A 17,023-nucleotide genomic window follows, 5' to 3' on the forward strand; every position below is an offset into this window, starting at 1 on the left:
AAAGAGACAGAGAGGGAAAGAGACAGAGAGGGAAAGAGACAGAGGGGGAAGAGACAGAGGGGAAAAGAGACAGAAAGGAAAAGAGACTGAAAGGGAAAAGAGACAGAGGGGGAAAGAGACAGAGGGGAAAAGAGACAGAAAGGGAAAAGAGACAGAGGGGGAAAGAGACAGAGGGGGAAAGAGAGAGTGGGGAAAAGAGACAGCGGGGGAAAGAGACAAAGGAGGAAAGAGACAGAGGGGAAAAGAGACAGAGAGGGAGAAGAGACAGAGGAGGAAAAGAGGGGAAAAAGAGACAGGGGGAAAGAGACAGTCGGGGAAAAGAGACAGAGAGGGAGAGAGACAGAGGGGGAAAGAGACAGTCGGGGAAAAGAGACAGGGGGAAAGAGACAGAGGGTGAAAGAGACAGAGAGGGAAAGAGACAGAGAGGGAAAGAGACCGAGGGGGAAAGAGACAGAAGGGAAAACAGAGAGGGAAACGAGACAGAGGAGGAAAAGAGACAGAGGGGAAAAGAGACAGAGGGGGAAAGAGACAGAGGGAGAAAGAGACAAAGGGGGGAGAGAGACCGAGGGGGTAAGAGACAGAGAGGGGGAAGAGACAGAGAGGGGAAGAGACAGAGGTGGAAAGAGACAGAGGGGAAAAGAAACAGAAAGGGAAAAGAGACAGAGGGGGAAAGAGACAGAGGGGGAAAGAGACAGAGGGGGAAAGAGAGAGTGGGGAAAAGAGACAGAGTGGGAAAGAGACAGAGAGGGAAAGAGACAGAGGGGGAAACAGACAGAGGGGAAAAGAAACAGAGAGGGAAAAGATACAGAGGACGAAAAGCGACAGAGGGGAAAAGAGACAGAGGGGAAAAGAGACAGAGGGGGAAAGAGACAGAGGGGGAAAAAGACAGAGGGGGAAAGAGACAGAGACAGAGGGGGAAAGAGACAGAGAGGGAAAAGAGACAGAGGAGGAAAAGAGACAGCGGGGAAAAGAGACAGAGGGGGAAAGAGACAGCGGGGAAAAGAAACAGAGGGGGAAAGAGACAGAGAGGGAAAGAGACAGAAGGGTAAAGAGACAGAGGGGAAAAGAAACAGAGAGGGAAAAGATACAGAGAAGGAAAAGCGACAGAGGGGAAAAGAGAGAGAGGGGGAAAGAGACAGAGACCGAGGGAGAAAGAGACAGAGGGGAAAAGAGACAGAGGGGGAAAAGAGACAGAGGGGGAAAGAGACAGAGACAGAGGGAGAAAGAGACAGAGGGGAAAAGGGACAGAGGGGGAAAAGAGACAGAGGGGAAAAGAGACAGGGGGAAAGAGACAGAGGGTGAAAGAGACAGAGAGGGAAAGAGACAGAGAGGGAAATAGACAGAGGGGGGAAGAGACAGAAGGGAAAAGAGACAGAGAGGGAAACAAGACAGAGGAGGAAAAGAGACAGAGGGGAAAAGAGACAGAGAGGGAAAGAGACAGAGGGAGAAAGAGACAGAGGGGGGAGAGAGACAGAGGGGGTAAGAGACAGAGGGGGAAGAGACAGAGAAGGAAAGAGACAGAGGGGGAGAGAGATAGAGGGGAAAAGAGACAGAGGGGAAAAGAGACAGAAAGGGAAAAGAGACAGAGGGGGAAAGAGACAGAGGGGGAAAGAGACAGAGGGGGAAAGAGACAAAAACGGAAAAGAGACAGAGGGGGAAAGAGACAGAGATAGAGAGGGAAAAGAGACAGAGGAGGAAAAGAGACAGCGGGGAAAAGAGACAGAAGGGGAAAGAGACAGAGGGGGAAAAAGACAGAGGGGGAAAGAGACAGAGAGGGAAAGAGACAGAGACAGAGGGAGAAAGAGACAGAGGGGAAAAGAGACAGAGGGGGAAAAGAGAGAGAGGGGAAAAGAGAGAGAGGGGGAAAGAGACAGAGGGAGAAAGAGACAGAGGGGGAAAAGAGACAGGGGGAAAGAGACAGTGGGGGAAAAGAGACAGGGGGAAAGAGACAGAGGTTGAAAGAGAAACAGAGGGAAAGAGACAGAGAGGGAAAGAGACAGAGGGGGAAGAGACAGAGGGGAAAAGAGACAGAAGGGAAAAGAGACAGAAAGGGAAAAGAGACAGAGGGGGAAAGAGACAGAGGGGAAAAGAGACAGAAAGGGAAAAGAGACAGAGGGGAAAAGAGACTGAAAGGGAAAAGAGACAGAGGGGGAAAGAGACAGAGGGGGAAAGAGACAGAGGAGAAAAGAGACAGAAAGGGAAAAGAGACAGAGGGGTAAAGAGACAGAGATAGAGAGGGAAAAGAGACAGAGAGGGAAAAGAGACAGAGGAGGAAAAGAGACAGCGGGGAAAAGAGACAGAAGGGGAAAGAGACAGAGGGGGAAAGAGACAGAGGGGGAAAGAGACAGAGGGGGAAAGAGACAGAGGGAGAAAGAGACAGAGGGGGAAAAGAGACAGGGGGAAAGAGACTGTGGGGGAAAAGAGAAAGGGGGAAAGAGACAGAGGTTGAAAGAGACAGAGAGGGAAAGAGACAGAGAGGGAAAGAGACAGAGGGGGAAGAGACAGAGGGGAAAAGAGACAGAAAGGAAAAGAGACTGAAAGGGAAAAGAGACAGAGGGGGAAAGAGACAGAGGGGAAAAGAGACAGAAAGGGAAAAGAGACAGAGGGGGAAAGAGACAGAGGGGGAAAGAGAGAGTGGGGAAAAGAGACAGCGGGGGAAAGAGACAAAGGAGGAAAGAGACAGAGGGGAAAAGAGACAGAGAGGGAGAAGAGACAGAGGAGGAAAAGAGGGGAAAAAGAGACAGGGGGAAAGAGACAGTCGGGGAAAAGAGACAGAGAGGGAGAGAGACAGAGGGGGAAAGAGACAGTCGGGGAAAAGAGACAGGGGGAAAGAGACAGAGGGTGAAAGAGACAGAGAGGGAAAGAGACAGAGAGGGAAAGAGACCGAGGGGGAAAGAGACAGAAGGGAAAACAGAGAGGGAAACGAGACAGAGGAGGAAAAGAGACAGAGGGGAAAAGAGACAGAGGGGGAAAGAGACAGAGGGAGAAAGAGACAAAGGGGGGAGAGAGACCGAGGGGGTAAGAGACAGAGAGGGGGAAGAGACAGAGAGGGGAAGAGACAGAGGTGGAAAGAGACAGAGGGGAAAAGAAACAGAAAGGGAAAAGAGACAGAGGGGGAAAGAGACAGAGGGGGAAAGAGACAGAGGGGGAAAGAGAGAGTGGGGAAAAGAGACAGAGTGGGAAAGAGACAGAGGGGGAAAAGAGAACGAGGGGGGAAAGAGACAGAGGGGAAAAGAGACAGAGGGGGAAAGAGACAGAGGGAGAAAGAGACAGAGGGGGGGAAAGAGAGAGAGGGAAAGAGACAGAGGGGGAAAGAGACAGAGAGGGAAAGAGACAGACGAGAAAAGAGAGAGAGGGGGAAAGAGAGAGAGGGGGAAAGAGACAGAGGGGGAAAAGAGACAGGGGGAAAGAGACAGAGGGTGAAAGAGACAGAGAGGGAAAGAGACAGAGGGGGGAAGAGACAGAAGGGAAAAGAGACAGAGAGGGAAACAAGACAGAGGAGGAAAAGAGACAGAGGGGAAAAGAGACAGAGAGGGAAGGAGACAGAGGGAGAAAGAGACAGAGGGGGGAGAGAGACAGAGGGGGTAAGAGACAGAGGGGGAAGAGACAGAGAAGGAAAGAGACAGAGGGGGAAAGAGATAGAGGGGAAAAGAGACAGAGGGGAAAAGAGACAGAGGGGAAAAGAGACAGAAAGGGAAAAGAGACAGAGGGGGAAAGAGACAGAGGGGGAAAGAGACAGAGGGGAAAAGAGACAGAAAGGGAAAAGAGACAGAGGGGAAAAGAGACAGAGAGGGAAAAGAGACAGAGGAGGAAAAGAGACAGCGGGGAAAAGAGACAGAAGGGGAAAGAGACAGAGGGGGAAAGAGACAGAGGGGGAAAGAGAGAGTGGGGAAAAGAGACAGAGGGGGAAAGAGACAGAGAGGGAAAGAGACAGAGGGGGAAACGAGACAGAGGGAGAAAAGAGACAGAGGGGAAAAGAGACAGAGGGGGAAAGAGACAGAGTCAGAGGGAGAAAGAGACAGAGGGGGGAAAGAGAGAGAGGGAAAGAGACAGAGGGGGAAAGAGACAGAGAGGGGAAGATACAGAGGGGGAAAGAGACAGAGGGGAAAAGAGAGAGAGGGGAAAAGAAACAGAGAAGGAAAAGAGACAGAGGAGGAAAAGAGACAGAGGGGTTTAAGAGACAGAGGGGGAAAGAGACAGAGACAGAGGGAGAAAGAGACAGAGGGGGAAAGAGACAGAGAGGGAAAAGAGACAGAGGGGGAAAGAGAGAGTGGGGAAAAGAGACAGAGGGGGAAAGAGACAGAGAGGGAAAGAGACAGAGGGGGAAACGAGACAGAGGGAGAAAAGAGACAGAGGGGAAAAGAGACAGAGGGGGAAAGAGACAGAGTCAGAGGGAGAAAGAGACAGAGGGGGGAAAGAGAGAGAGGGAAAGAGACAGAGGGGGAAAGAGACAGAGAGGGGAAGATACAGAGGGGGAAAGAGACAGAGGGGAAAAGAGAGAGAGGGGAAAAGAAACAGCGGGGGAAAGAGACAAAGGAGGAAAGAGACAGAGGGGAAAAGAGACAGAGAGGGAGAAGAGACAGAGGAGGAAAAGAGGGGAAAAAGAGACAGGGGGAAAGAGACAGTCGGGGAAAAGAGACAGAGAGGGAGAGAGACAGAGGGGGAAAGAGACAGTCGGGGAAAAGAGACAGGGGGAAAGAGACAGAGGGTGAAAGAGACAGAGAGGGAAAGAGACAGAGAGGGAAAGAGACCGAGGGGGAAAGAGACAGAAGGGAAAACAGAGAGGGAAACGAGACAGAGGAGGAAAAGAGACAGAGGGGAAAAGAGACAGAGGGGGAAAGAGACAGAGGGAGAAAGAGACAAAGGGGGGAGAGAGACCGAGGGGGTAAGAGACAGAGAGGGGGAAGAGACAGAGAGGGGAAGAGACAGAGGTGGAAAGAGACAGAGGGGAAAAGAAACAGAAAGGGAAAAGAGACAGAGGGGGAAAGAGACAGAAGGGGAAAGAGACAGAGAGGGAAAAGAGACAGAGGAGGAAAAGAGACAGCGGGGAAAAGAGACAGAGGGGGGAAGAGACAGAGGGGGAAAGAGACAGTGGGGAAAAGAGACAGAGGGGGAAAGAGACAGAGAGGGAAACAGACAGAATGGGAAAGAGAGAGAGGGGAAAAGAAACAGAGAGGGAAAAGAGACAGAGGAGGAAAAGAGACAGGGGGAAAAGAGACAGAGGGGTTTAAGAGACAGAGGGGGAAAGAGACAGAGACAGAGGGAGAAAGAGACAGAGGGGGAATGAGACAGAGAGGGAAAAGAGACAGAGGGGGAAAAAGACAGAGGGGGAAAGAGACAGAGAGGGAAAAGAGACAGAGGAGGAAAAGAGACAGCGGGGAAAAGAGACAGAGGGGGAAAGAGACAGAGGGGGAAAGAGACAGTGGGGAAAAGAGACAGAGGGGGAAAGAGACAGAGAGGGAAACAGACAGAGTGGGAAAGAGACAGAGGGGAAAAGAGACAGAGAGGGAAAAGAGACAGAGGAAGAAAAGAGACAGAGGGGGTGAAAGAGACAGAGGGGAAAGGAGACAGAGGAGAAAGGAGACAGAGGGGAAAGGAGACAGCGGGGAAAAGAGACAGAGGGGGAAAGAGACAGAGGGGGAAAGAGACTGAGAGGGAAAAGAGACAGAGGCGGAAAAGAGACAGAGGGGGTGAAAGAGACAGAGGGGAAAGGAAACAGAGGGGAAAGGAGACAGAGGGGAAAAGAGACAGAGGGGGAAAGAGACAGAGGGGGAAGAGACAGAGGGGGAAAGAGACAGCGGGGAAAAGAGACAGAGGGGGAAGAGACAGAGGGGGAAAGAGACAGAGAGGGAGAAGAGACAGAGGAGGAAAAGAGACAGAGGGGAAAAGAGACAGAGAGGGAGAAGAGACAGAGGAGGAAAAGAGACAGGGGGAAAAGAGACAGAGGGGTTTAAGAGACAGAGGGGGAAAGAGACAGAGACAGAGGGAGAAAGAGACAGAGGGGGAATGAGACAGAGAGGGAAAAGAGACAGAGGGGGAAAAAGACAGAGGGGGAAAGAGACAGAGGGGGAAAGAGACAGAGAGGGAAAAGAGACAGAGGAGGAAAAGAGACAGAGGGGGAAAGAGACAGAGGGGGAAGAGACAGAGGGGAAAGGAAACAGAGGGGAAAGGAGACAGAGGGGAAAAGAGACAGAGGGGGAAAGAGACAGAGGGGGAAGAGACAGAGGGGGAAAGAGACAGCGGGGAAAAGAGACAGAGGGGGAAGAGACAGAGGGGGAAAGAGACAGAGAGGGAGAAGAGACAGAGGAGGAAAAGAGACAGAGGGGAAAAGAGACAGAGAGGGAGAAGAGACAGAGGAGGAAAAGAGACAGAGGGGAAAAGAGACAGAGGGGGAAAGAGACAGAGGGGGAAAGAGAGAGTGGGGAAAAGAGACAGAGGGGGAAAGAGACAAAGGAGGAAAGAGACAGGGGAAAAGAGACAGAGAGGGAGAAGAGACAGAGGAGGAAAAGAGGGGGAAAAGAGACAGGGGGAAAGAGACAGAAAGGGAAAAGAGACAGAGGGGGAAAGAGACAGAGATAGAGAGGGAAAAGAGACAGAGAGGGAAAAGAGACAGAGGAGGAAAAGAGACAGCGGGGAAAAGAGACAGAAGGGGAAAGAGACAGAGGGGGAAAGAGAGAGTGGGGAAAAGAGACAGAGGGGGAAAGAGACAGCGAGGGAAAAAGACAGAGGGGGAAACGAGACAGAGGGAGAAAAGAGACAGAGGGGGAAAGAGACAGAGTCAGAGGGAGAAAGAGACAGAGGGGGGAAAGAGAGAGAGGGAAAGAGACAGAGGGGGAAAGAGACAGAGGGGGAAAGAGACAAAGGAGGAAAGAGACAGGGGAAAAGAGACAGAGAGGGAGAAGAGACAGAGGAGGAAAAGAGGGGGAAAAGAGACAGGGGGAAAGAGACAGTCGGGGAAAAGAGACAGAGAGGGAGAGAGACAGAGGGGGAAAGAGACAGTCGGGGAAAAGAGACAGGGGGAAAGAGACAGAGGGTGAAAGAGACAGAGAGGGAAAGAGACAGAGAGGGAAAGAGACAGAGGGGGAAAGAGACAGAGACAGAGGGAGAAAGAGACAGAGGGAGAAAGAGACAGAGGGGGAAAGAGACAGAGAGGGAAAAGAGACAGAGGGGGAATAAGACAGAGGGGGAAAGAGACAGAGAAGGAAAAGAGACAGAGGAGGAAAAGAGACAGCGGGGAAAAGAGACAGAGGGGGAAACAGACAGAGTGGGAAAGAGACAGAGGGGAAAAGAGACAGAGAGGGAAAAGAGACAGAGGAAGAAAAGAGACAGAGGGGGTGAAAGAGACAGAGGGGAAAGGAGACAGAGGGGAAAGGAGACAGAGAGGGAAAAGAGACAGCGGGGAAAAGAGACAGAGGGGGAAAGAGACAGAGGGGGAAAGAGACTGAGAGGGAAAAGAGACAGAGGCGGAAAAGAGACAGAGGGGGTGAAAGAGACAGAGGGGAAAGGAAACAGAGGGGAAAGGAGACAGAGAGGGAAAAGAGACAGAGGGGGAGAAGAGACAGAGGAGGAAAAGAGACAGAGGGGAAAAGAGACAGAGGGGGAAAAAGACAGAGGGAGAAAGAGACAGAGAGGGAAAAGAGACAGAGGAGGAAAAGAGACAGCGGGGAAAAGAGACAGAGGGGGAAAGAGACAGAGGGGGAAAAGAGACAGAGGGGAAAAGAGACAGAGGGGAAAAGAGACAGAGGGGAAAAGAGACAGACGGGGAAAGAGAGAGACAGAGGGAGAAAGAGACAGACGGGGAAAGAGACAGAGACAGAGGGAGAAAGAGACAGAGGGGGAAAGAGACAGAGACAGAGGGAGAAAGAGACAGACGGGGAAAGAGACAGAGGGGGAAAGAGACAGAGACAGAGGGAGAAAGAGACAGACGGGGAAAGAGACAGAGACAGAGGGAGAAAGAGACAGAGGGGGAAAGAGACAGAGGGGAAAAGAGACAGAGAGGGCAAAGAGACAGAGGAGCAAAAGAGACAGCGGGGAAAAGAGACAGAGGGGAAAAGAGACAGAGGGGAAAAGAGACAGACGGGGAAAGAGACAGAGACAGAGGGAGAAAGAGACAGACGGGGAAAGAGACAGAGACAGAGGGAGAAAGAGACAGAGGGGGAAAGAGACAGAGGGGAAAAGAGACAGAGAGGGCAAAGAGACAGAGGAGCAAAAGAGACAGAGGGGGAAAGAGACAGAGGGGGAAAGAGACAGAGGGGGAAAGAGACAGAGGGGGAAAAGAGACATAGGGGGAAAAGAGACAGAGGGCGAAAGAGACAGAGGATGGAAAGAGACAGAGAGAGAGGGAGAAAAGAGACACAGAAGGAAAGAGACAGACCTGGAACGAGACAGACACAGAGATAGAGAGACAGACAGAGAGACTGATACAGAGACAGACAGAGAGATAGACACAGACAGACAGACAGACAGACATGGATAGAGACTGACACACAGACAAAGACAGACACACACAGAGACACACACACACACAGAAAGACAGACAGACAGATAGGGAGAGTGACAAAGAGACAGTTACTATCCTGGGCAACGCCCGGGTACTACAGATATACATTAATACTATGTATATATATATATATATATATATATATATATATATATATATATATATATATATATATATATATATATATATATATATATAAATAAATAATTCTTAGGATAAATATAAATATATACACTGTCTGAATACACTCTATATGGGTACTTAAAATTTCCCTCAAAAAGGACAGATGTATGATATGCTAGAAAAAAATATTGTAGCAAGTTAATTGGAGGGTACCTAATTTGGGAAGTCACACAGTTTTACCCCCTCCAATTGTTTTTGATGTCTTTTATGAGGAAAATAAATGACAAAAAAATAAAAAAAAAAAAAACAAAGTAAAGCCGAACATGAAGCGTTTTCTGCGAGTTTTGAGGAGGATTTTGGAGGGTTGTGTGCCAGTGACTGTGTCTATAACCCTGACAGATACTGTATCCATGACAGGGAAAGTGACGGCATCTCATGGTAAACACACATTTGACTCATGTGTGCCACACACAGGACAAGTGTCAGAGGTGTCAGAAGTCTTAAAATCACGTATGCCTAGGATGCAGGAATGGCGGCCCCTGCCCCCCTCACTGTATGCACAGAGAATAGTGTGGGGAACAGGACACCAAGTGTTGTTTGCATAACAAGACTTGGCGGCTGACAGTGCAGCTAAATTGTATAGAAGCTTATCTGACTAAATTGCATTAAAAAAAATTGTTTAAAAGAACAGAGAGTCCTCAGTGGTTGATACCTTTTAATGGCTAACTGAAAAGATGGTAATAATTGCAAGCTTTCGAGACTACTCAGGTCTCTTCATCAGGCATGGTATAACACAACATTATGGCTAGAACAGCTTGTCCCCCTGCCATAGAGATAGTTCTGTTTCATATAACTTGTTCTTTTTTTTTTTTTTTTTTACTGCACTATTCTAAGTCCTGTTGTGTATAAATACGTGACTCTTCAGATTTTGTGTTATACCATGCCTGATGAAGAGACCTGAGTAGTCTCGAAAGCTTGCAATTATTACCATCTTTTCAGTTAGCCATTAAAAGGTATCAACCACTGAGGACTCTCTGTTCTTTTAAACAATTTTTTTTATCTCTACTGGCTAACACGGTACAAAGATATATTTTACTTGTATCTAAATTGCATTAGAATTAAGTTTCAGTCAGGAGACAACAAATAACAGCACAATTGACACCACAAGCCCCCCCGGAGCGCCGGCCAATCACAGCTCGGGATTCAAACATTGTCCCACCCACAACCTGGGCAGTAAGGAGATAAAAGCTGTCACCCACCGTCCCTAAAATACAGCGCTCACAATTCGTGACTGATCTCACCTGTCCCCCAGGACCAAGGACCACCAGGACCAAGGATCCAACAACCGCAGAGACCGAAGCAGCTGCTGAGCCTTAACCTGTAAGTATGGAACTTCTTCCATCCAATGTGATAGTAAGCTGTGCTAAGTTATCCCGAGAAGTGGGAGAAACACGTGTGGAAATGTCACTGCTCAGCTTTGGGGCTGGAGATTTGTTGGGAGACTTCTCCTTATTCCTGCCATCTTGTCAGTGATTGTGGAGAGGCTGATGGGGACAATAGATGGTGCTCGGCCCCTCTGCACGTAGTGACAGGATACTACAGAGGCCAGTGTCCTCCATAGAACAAAGACCACACAAGTAACTCCGGCCCGTGATGGCTCCTACCTGCCCTGCACATTGGGGGCTGTGCTTTATTGGAGTCTGAAGTGACAGCTGGAGGCAGAGGAGGAGGAGGAGGGAGACTCTACAAGTTCCTGTTTCTCTTTGAAACAAAGAAACAGTCTGTCAGTGGGAAAAGTTTACTGTGAAGGAGCCAGTTCTGGGGATCCCGCCCCCCACATAGTGCAGATTGGCCCTATACTGTGGAGGTGATCAGTAAGTACAGGGAGGGGGTTTCAAAGGGTGATGGATCCCTAGTATACCCCGAGTATGGACAGCGCCATGTGCTTTACATCCCATGTATTGTATTGCTGAAGTACTGCTGTGCTGCTGTGGTGCTGGTGATAAATCTGGGCTGACGGCTCCCACCATAGATAGACCCATCAGATGTATATTCTGTGTATATTGTGTGCCCACATGCCCTGTGCAGTACTCAGCCCTCCTCCCCCATCTTTTTAGGGGGGGACATCCATTGCTCTGTCTTGAGTTTGTAGGAAGGTCCTTGCTCTTTTCTTGCTTGTTTTGGAGGGAGAAGCCTTTATTCTCTGCATTGATCAGACACAGACTGGGGGTCTTCAGCCTATTGTCTTATATGCAAAGGTTGTTTAGTTACTTCAGCACAGTCACCATTTTGTCCATGAGTTTCATTCTAATTATATATTTACATTTTTTTTTAGTTTTTTTGTTTTTACTCCATGTCCATTCTGTGACAGTGACCAGAACCTCATGCTGTTTTATTTTCATTTTTATATGTATTACTATTTATTGTGTTATTTCACTTTTATATGTATTATTTCACTTTTACATGTTATATATATATATATATATATATATATAAAATTTAATTTGTATATGTATTGTATGTATTTTTACTTTCAAATGTATTATGTGCATATTATTATTATTATTACTATTATTATTGAATTAATAAAGATTAATGTATCCTTGTCATTTGGAGCAAAGGAAGTATTATTATTACATATATTATAATAAATAATGTGCACATAATAGATATAAAACTGAAAATAATAATTATTATTATGTATATTTTTATATTATAGTAATTATAATCTCTCCTTTGGTCCAAATCACAAGATTTGTTGCAGAGATGATATAACTAGATATTGGTGCTGTTTATATGACAGGGGTCATACGAGCCTCTTTCAATTAAATGGACACAATTTTTACAACAAATCTGCCAGGTGGGAATATATTTTAATATATATTTAGGGCTGACTTCCATTTATGTATAAAGTATTGGTCCCATTCTCATCCAGAAAAGTTGCAGGAGTGAAATCTGTTTGGTATTCCATATGTCATGTGCGCAATATATATATATATATATATATATATATATATATATATATATATATATAATTTATTTATTTTTTCACGCCTAGCATTTATGTCATATTTTTTTTCTCAGAAACTATTATTAGAAACTGTTATTATTATTATTATTATTATTATTAGAAACTGTTACAATAATTTACAGTGTTCTATTCTAATGTATCCATAAAAACGGATGGTCTGTGTGCCGTCGTTTTTTTTTTTTTCTTGCACCTATAAACTTGCATGGCGAGTCTCACCCGTTTTAACACTCTCCCATTTGCGTATAAAGCAGACAAGTGCGATGTGAGGGAAAAAACCTCATTGCACTCGGACCAGTAAGTCCGTGCTGATCTGCGAGTTTTTTCCCTCCGCTATAATCGGTCTGAGGAACAAATGACAGCGTGTTGTAAGTGGACGAGTAATCTGGCCCAGAGTCGCCAATGCAAGTCTATGGGTGTGAGAGAAAAAAATCTGCCGTCACACAGACCATCACAATATTTAAGGATTCTGTAGCATAGGACACTGTAAACGCTCCTGTAAATGAATGTAGAATAATAGCTGATGAGAAAACAAACTCATGTCATACAGATGCTAGGCAAAACAGTTTTTTTTTTTTTTTTTTTACGTGACCATGTGCAGTACACTCTCAGGTCCGCACTACGGTAACTCATCAGTCAGAATGCAATGAGATTTTTTTCTCCCATTGCACTTGTCCATTTTATATGCAAGGTGAAGTGAACCCGTAGGACGCGCTCACACTGGCGTACATTATAGAGGAGTGCAATGCGAGAAAATGTCTATATAGCTGCTTCTCATTAGGACTCCTGCAAGTTTAAAGCATAACTGTGGTTTTTATTTTATAAATCCATAGTACACATCTTATGAGACAAATGTGCTTCTTTCTCTGCCAGCATTGATCAGTCATTATCAAAATTCTCAATTCTGAGGTAAAATCTGTATTCAGTGAAGACTTTCTCATTACTAAGATAGGAGATGGCCTATGCTACTGATGAGACTCTATGTCAATAGAGGAGGGAGGAGCTAAGAGGAGATAGAATCTCATCAGCAGCAAACTACCATCTCCTATCTTAGTAATGAGAAAGTCTTCACTGAATACAGATTTTACCTCAGAATTGAGAATTTTCATAATTTGTTAAATAATAATTAAAACGATGGTTACGCTTTAACTGTCTGTACAGTTCTCTCCCCTAATAATTTGACCAGTCAGTTATTCCCATGTTTTATGGTATATACACATGATAGGACGCATATTTATCAAATATTAATGGCGCATCCTTCAGCTATGTGTGCACATTGCGTAATTTCTCTGCGTATTGCACTGCAGCGTAAATGCTTGTGTCCTGCGTTCCCAGCACAATCTATGAAGACTGCATAATCCATCTGCACGTTGCGTTTGAGAGTGCAGCGATTTTCATACTGAAATTTTGATCCAAATCGCTGCGCTCAAAAAAGCAGCATGTCACTTCTATCGTGCGCTTTGGATGCTGCTCCCACTCTGTCTATGGAAGAGGCAGCATCCCGAGCGCATGAAACGGCATCTATTCTGCAGACACACTGCATCCATTACGCAGTGTTTCTGCAGCGATTTGAAGCGCACATGAGCTGCCAAATCACTGCAGAATTTTCAGCATGGACACTACGCAAGTGCGCACATAGCCTAAGTCTTTTTTGTGCGGCATATTGGACTATTGACTCCATATGTCCTACCTAAGCAACCTATAATAACCTCTTCAAGTAGCTATCCTCACTATTTGGCATGGGGAACGGTGCTACCAATGAGGAGAGGTGAGAAGAGGAATGTGTTAAGGTGAATAGGCTTCTTACCAGAGTTTACAGATAATACTAAATAGGATGACCATTTTCTGTGTAAATAAGGCCCGCACCACTCCCTGTGGGTGGCCATTTTGAGAAATAAACTGAACTTTAGTGTTTGGGCAGTAATGTCTTTCAGTCCTAGTAGATTGACCATTTCTGCACTGTATAAACTACAGTTTTCATGCTGTTTATTTTTCTTCCCTTGTTTGACCAATGTTTCTCACCACAGGACCAATTATGGCCGAAAGACCGGAACATGTCTCTTCTGACAGTGAGCCTGAAGACGATGACAGCAGCGTAGACATGGAAGTAGCCGGTTGTAAGAGGAAGCGCAGAGGAAATCTGCCGAAAGAGGCTGTGAAAATCTTACGTGACTGGTTATATGGGCACAGATTCAATGCATATCCGACAGATGCAGAGAAAGCTACCTTGGCTGCACAGACCGGCCTCACGTCACTACAGGTACAACCTCAAAAGGAGCTGTATAGCAATAGTCACAGTGAAAACTGTTTTCTAGGGGCCCGGATACCATTCTGTAACTAATGTTAGGAAGTTGTGTGCCTAAGAGTCTGCTAACCATGAGACAAAAGTGGTGGGGGCTGGAATGGATTTCTGTCACCTGACAGTACTTTTAAAAACATCAAGATTTTGGCCTTGTAGCAGAAAGATTATTTTTGCCTTAAACAGTGCCTCTCTTGCCTTTGCAATGTAGGATGGGGGCTTTGCCTTACTCCAGTAAAGGGGATGTTCTATAGTCTTGGCAGTGCTTTCTAGATCTCTCATGACTTGTACAGAATGGCATCTGGAACACTTAATTGTTGGATCGTTGAATGGTTTAACTGATCTTGTTCCTCTTTTCTCTTGTAGGTTTGCAACTGGTTTATCAATGCTCGGAGACGGACCTTGCCACAGATGCTTGAAAAGGATGGTATTGATCCAAGTCAGTATACACTCTCTCGAAAAGGACAAAAGAGCCCTGAATCTCCTCCTCGACGACTGCATAAAACAACTGGCTTCTCACCTATTACGCAAGTGGAACAGCCAACCATTCCTAGTGTTCTCGTTGTCCCCACTGTACTAATCCCCATTCCAAATTCCTTTCATGCTGTTACTACAGTGAGTCATGATGTTTTAGTGCCGAAAGTGACCCCTGGCATAAAAGCAAAGTGTTCACCTGCAGAAATGTCTACCTCCCCGGAAATGTCTACCTCCCCGGAAATGTCTACCTCCCCGGAAATGTCTACCTCCCCGGAAATGTCTACCTCCCCAGAAATGTTCACCTACCCAAAAATGTTCACCTACCCAAAAATATTCACCTTCCCAGATATGTCAACATCTCCTGAATGGTCTATATCTCCAGAATTTTCGGCATCTCCAGAATTCAATTTTGCAGATGATGTGGCACAAACTTGTTCAGAGCCTGATAAAAAGAAAAGGAGAAAGGGCTCATTGGCTATCCTGGCGAAAGTATGTGCCAAAATTTTACATAAACTGAAATTAGAGGAAAAAGGTATTGTTGAGTACTCTCCCAATGACAAGAGTGATACAGAGGAACCGTAATTCCTTTACCTCTACATAAGGAGTCTCTCCGCTTCCTGTTGGGTTTTTTCCCTGTGACTTTTCTCTTAAGAATATTGATTCCTTTGAGGACAGGCTGGACTAAAATGGAACAAACTCCTTTTATTATCTGCAGAGAATGCACAAACTCATCTTTTCTGTGAGGGCTTTTTGCAGATGGGATGGAAGGTCAAAAATATTTTTTTTCTTATGGACTTGAAGTACTTGCAGTTTACATTACATATTCAATCCCCAGCTGCTTATTCTGTGGTTGGAATCTATATAATGGAGCATAGGCACCTTGGAACACTGCAGGTGGGGCGGCCATGTTATATGAACCCTTACAGCATAGTGTTCTGCAAATATGCTGCTACCCCCCTCTGCACTTTATTGATAATTTTTTAATCGGGCAATGTAAAATTACTAACTGCATTAGGCTATGTGCGCACGTTGCGTAGTATCTATGCTGCAAATTCTGCAGCGATTTGGCAATGCATGTGCGCTTCAAATCGCTGCAGGAACACTGCGTAATGAATGCAGTGTGTCTGCAGCATAGATGCCGTTTCATGCGCTCGGGATGCTGCCTCTCCCATAGACAGAGTGGGAGCAGCATCTAAAGCGCACAAAATAAGTGACATGTTGCTTTTTTGAGCGCAGCGATTTGGATCAAAATTTCAGTATGCAAATCGCTGCTCTCTCAAACGCAACATGCTGCTGGATTATGCACAATCTTCATAGATTGTGCAGGGGACGCAGGGCACATGCGTTTACGCTGCAGTGCAATACGCAGCGTAAATGCATGAAATTACGCAATGTGCGCCCATAGCCTAAAGGCCGCTTTACACGCTGCGATATTGTTACCGATATCGCTAGTGTGTGTACCCGCCCCCATCGTTTGTGCGACACGGGCAAATCGTTGCCCGTGGCGCACAAAATCGAGTGGACCCGTCACACTACATTACCTGCCTAGCGATGTCGCTGTGACCAGCGATCCGCCACCTTTCTAAGGGGGCGGTTCGTTTGGCGTCACAGCGACGTCACTAAGCGGCCGCCCAATAGAACCGGAGGGGTGGAGATGAGCGGGACGAACATCCCGCCCACCTCCTTCCTTCCTCATTGCAGGCGGGACGCAGGTAAGGTGAGGTTCCTCGTTCCTGCGGTGTCACACACAGCGATGTGTGCAGCCACAGGACCGATGAACAACGTCATTGCAGCAGCAACGATAATTGAGAATAGGGGGGCATGTCACCGATTAGCGATTTTGAACGTTTTTGCAATGATTCAAAATCGCTAATAGGTGTCACACACAACGACATCGCTAAAGCGGCCGGATGTGTGTCACAAAATCCGTGACTCCGAGAACGCTTTAGCGATGTTGTAGCGTGTAAAGCGGCCTTTAGGAGTAGGTCACTTGCACATGGCTTTGGTCCAGCCTTCTCCCTGTCATACATTGCCGTTTGGTTATTATTAGGTGTTAGATGGTTATGGGGTGACTCATTCTCATTAATAGAGCTTCCTTCTAGATTTTGTTTGTTCAGATTTTTTTTCTCCTTTTCTTTCTAAAATGTGAATGTAAATTGCTGTTCTATAACCTCTTAAGTGTTCAGTATTGATAGAGTAGTACTGCCTTGATTTTTATATTCCAATGCTATTGGTATTCAGACCCAAATCTACTTATCCCATAAAGAATAGAAAAAACAGTATTATTTAAAATTACTTTCCATTCGCTTCTGAGATGCCTGCCTTCACTTCTTATAGGGCTAAAAAAAATGTCAAAATAGAATTTTTTTTTTTACATTTTATATCGAGTAATGTGTGCAAATTATTAGATTTATCCTCTATGATTACTTTAATGGTATAACCAGTAGATGGTGCAATATTTACACAAACCTATTTTTCCAAAGTTTTGGGTTTGTTCTTGTTTTTTTTTGTGACCACGACTGCTCTCTGCAGTATGCATCTCAGTGAGTGGTACAACAAATTTTTCACCTTTTGATTATTTATATATATATCTATA

The 17,023-nt window shown here is 46.1% G+C and overlaps 1 protein-coding gene and 1 long non-coding RNA gene across 2 annotated transcripts in view; one reads left to right on the forward strand and one right to left on the reverse strand.

The window, feature by feature from the left end:
* The window catches only part of LOC142310081 (uncharacterized), a 47,424-nt gene extending 37,396 nt beyond the window's left edge, over positions 1–10,028 (reverse strand). Inside the window, exon 1 of the long non-coding RNA XR_012754080.1 lies at positions 9,925–10,028. This is a non-coding gene — a long non-coding RNA (uncharacterized LOC142310081). The remainder of the gene's footprint in view (positions 1–9,924) is intronic.
* A 428-nt stretch (positions 10,029–10,456) lies between these two features.
* Positions 10,457–15,513, forward strand: TGIF2 (TGFB induced factor homeobox 2). The gene is made up of 3 exons (XM_075347548.1): positions 10,457–10,497; positions 13,679–13,911; positions 14,317–15,513. The coding sequence occupies exons 2-3, from the start codon at positions 13,687–13,689 to the stop codon at positions 15,007–15,009; spliced, it is 918 nt and encodes a 305-aa protein (XP_075203663.1). The 5' UTR covers positions 10,457–10,497; positions 13,679–13,686; the 3' UTR covers positions 15,010–15,513.
* The last annotated feature ends 1,510 nt before the right edge of the window (positions 15,514–17,023 follow it).

Source organism: Anomaloglossus baeobatrachus, chromosome 5 (genome assembly GCF_048569485.1).
Source record: "Anomaloglossus baeobatrachus isolate aAnoBae1 chromosome 5, aAnoBae1.hap1, whole genome shotgun sequence".
In the NCBI taxonomy this organism is placed as follows: Eukaryota; Metazoa; Chordata; class Amphibia; order Anura; family Aromobatidae; genus Anomaloglossus; species Anomaloglossus baeobatrachus.

Excerpts from the sequence above, each read along its gene's own strand:
- TGIF2 (XM_075347548.1), top strand. The coding sequence starts at position 13,687 with ATGGCCGAAAGACCGGAACATGTCTCTTCTGACAGTGAGCCTGAAGAC. Across the intron at positions 13,912-14,316 it reads CCGGCCTCACGTCACTACAG|GTTTGCAACTGGTTTATCAA; the intron begins GTACAACCTCAA and ends TTTCTCTTGTAG.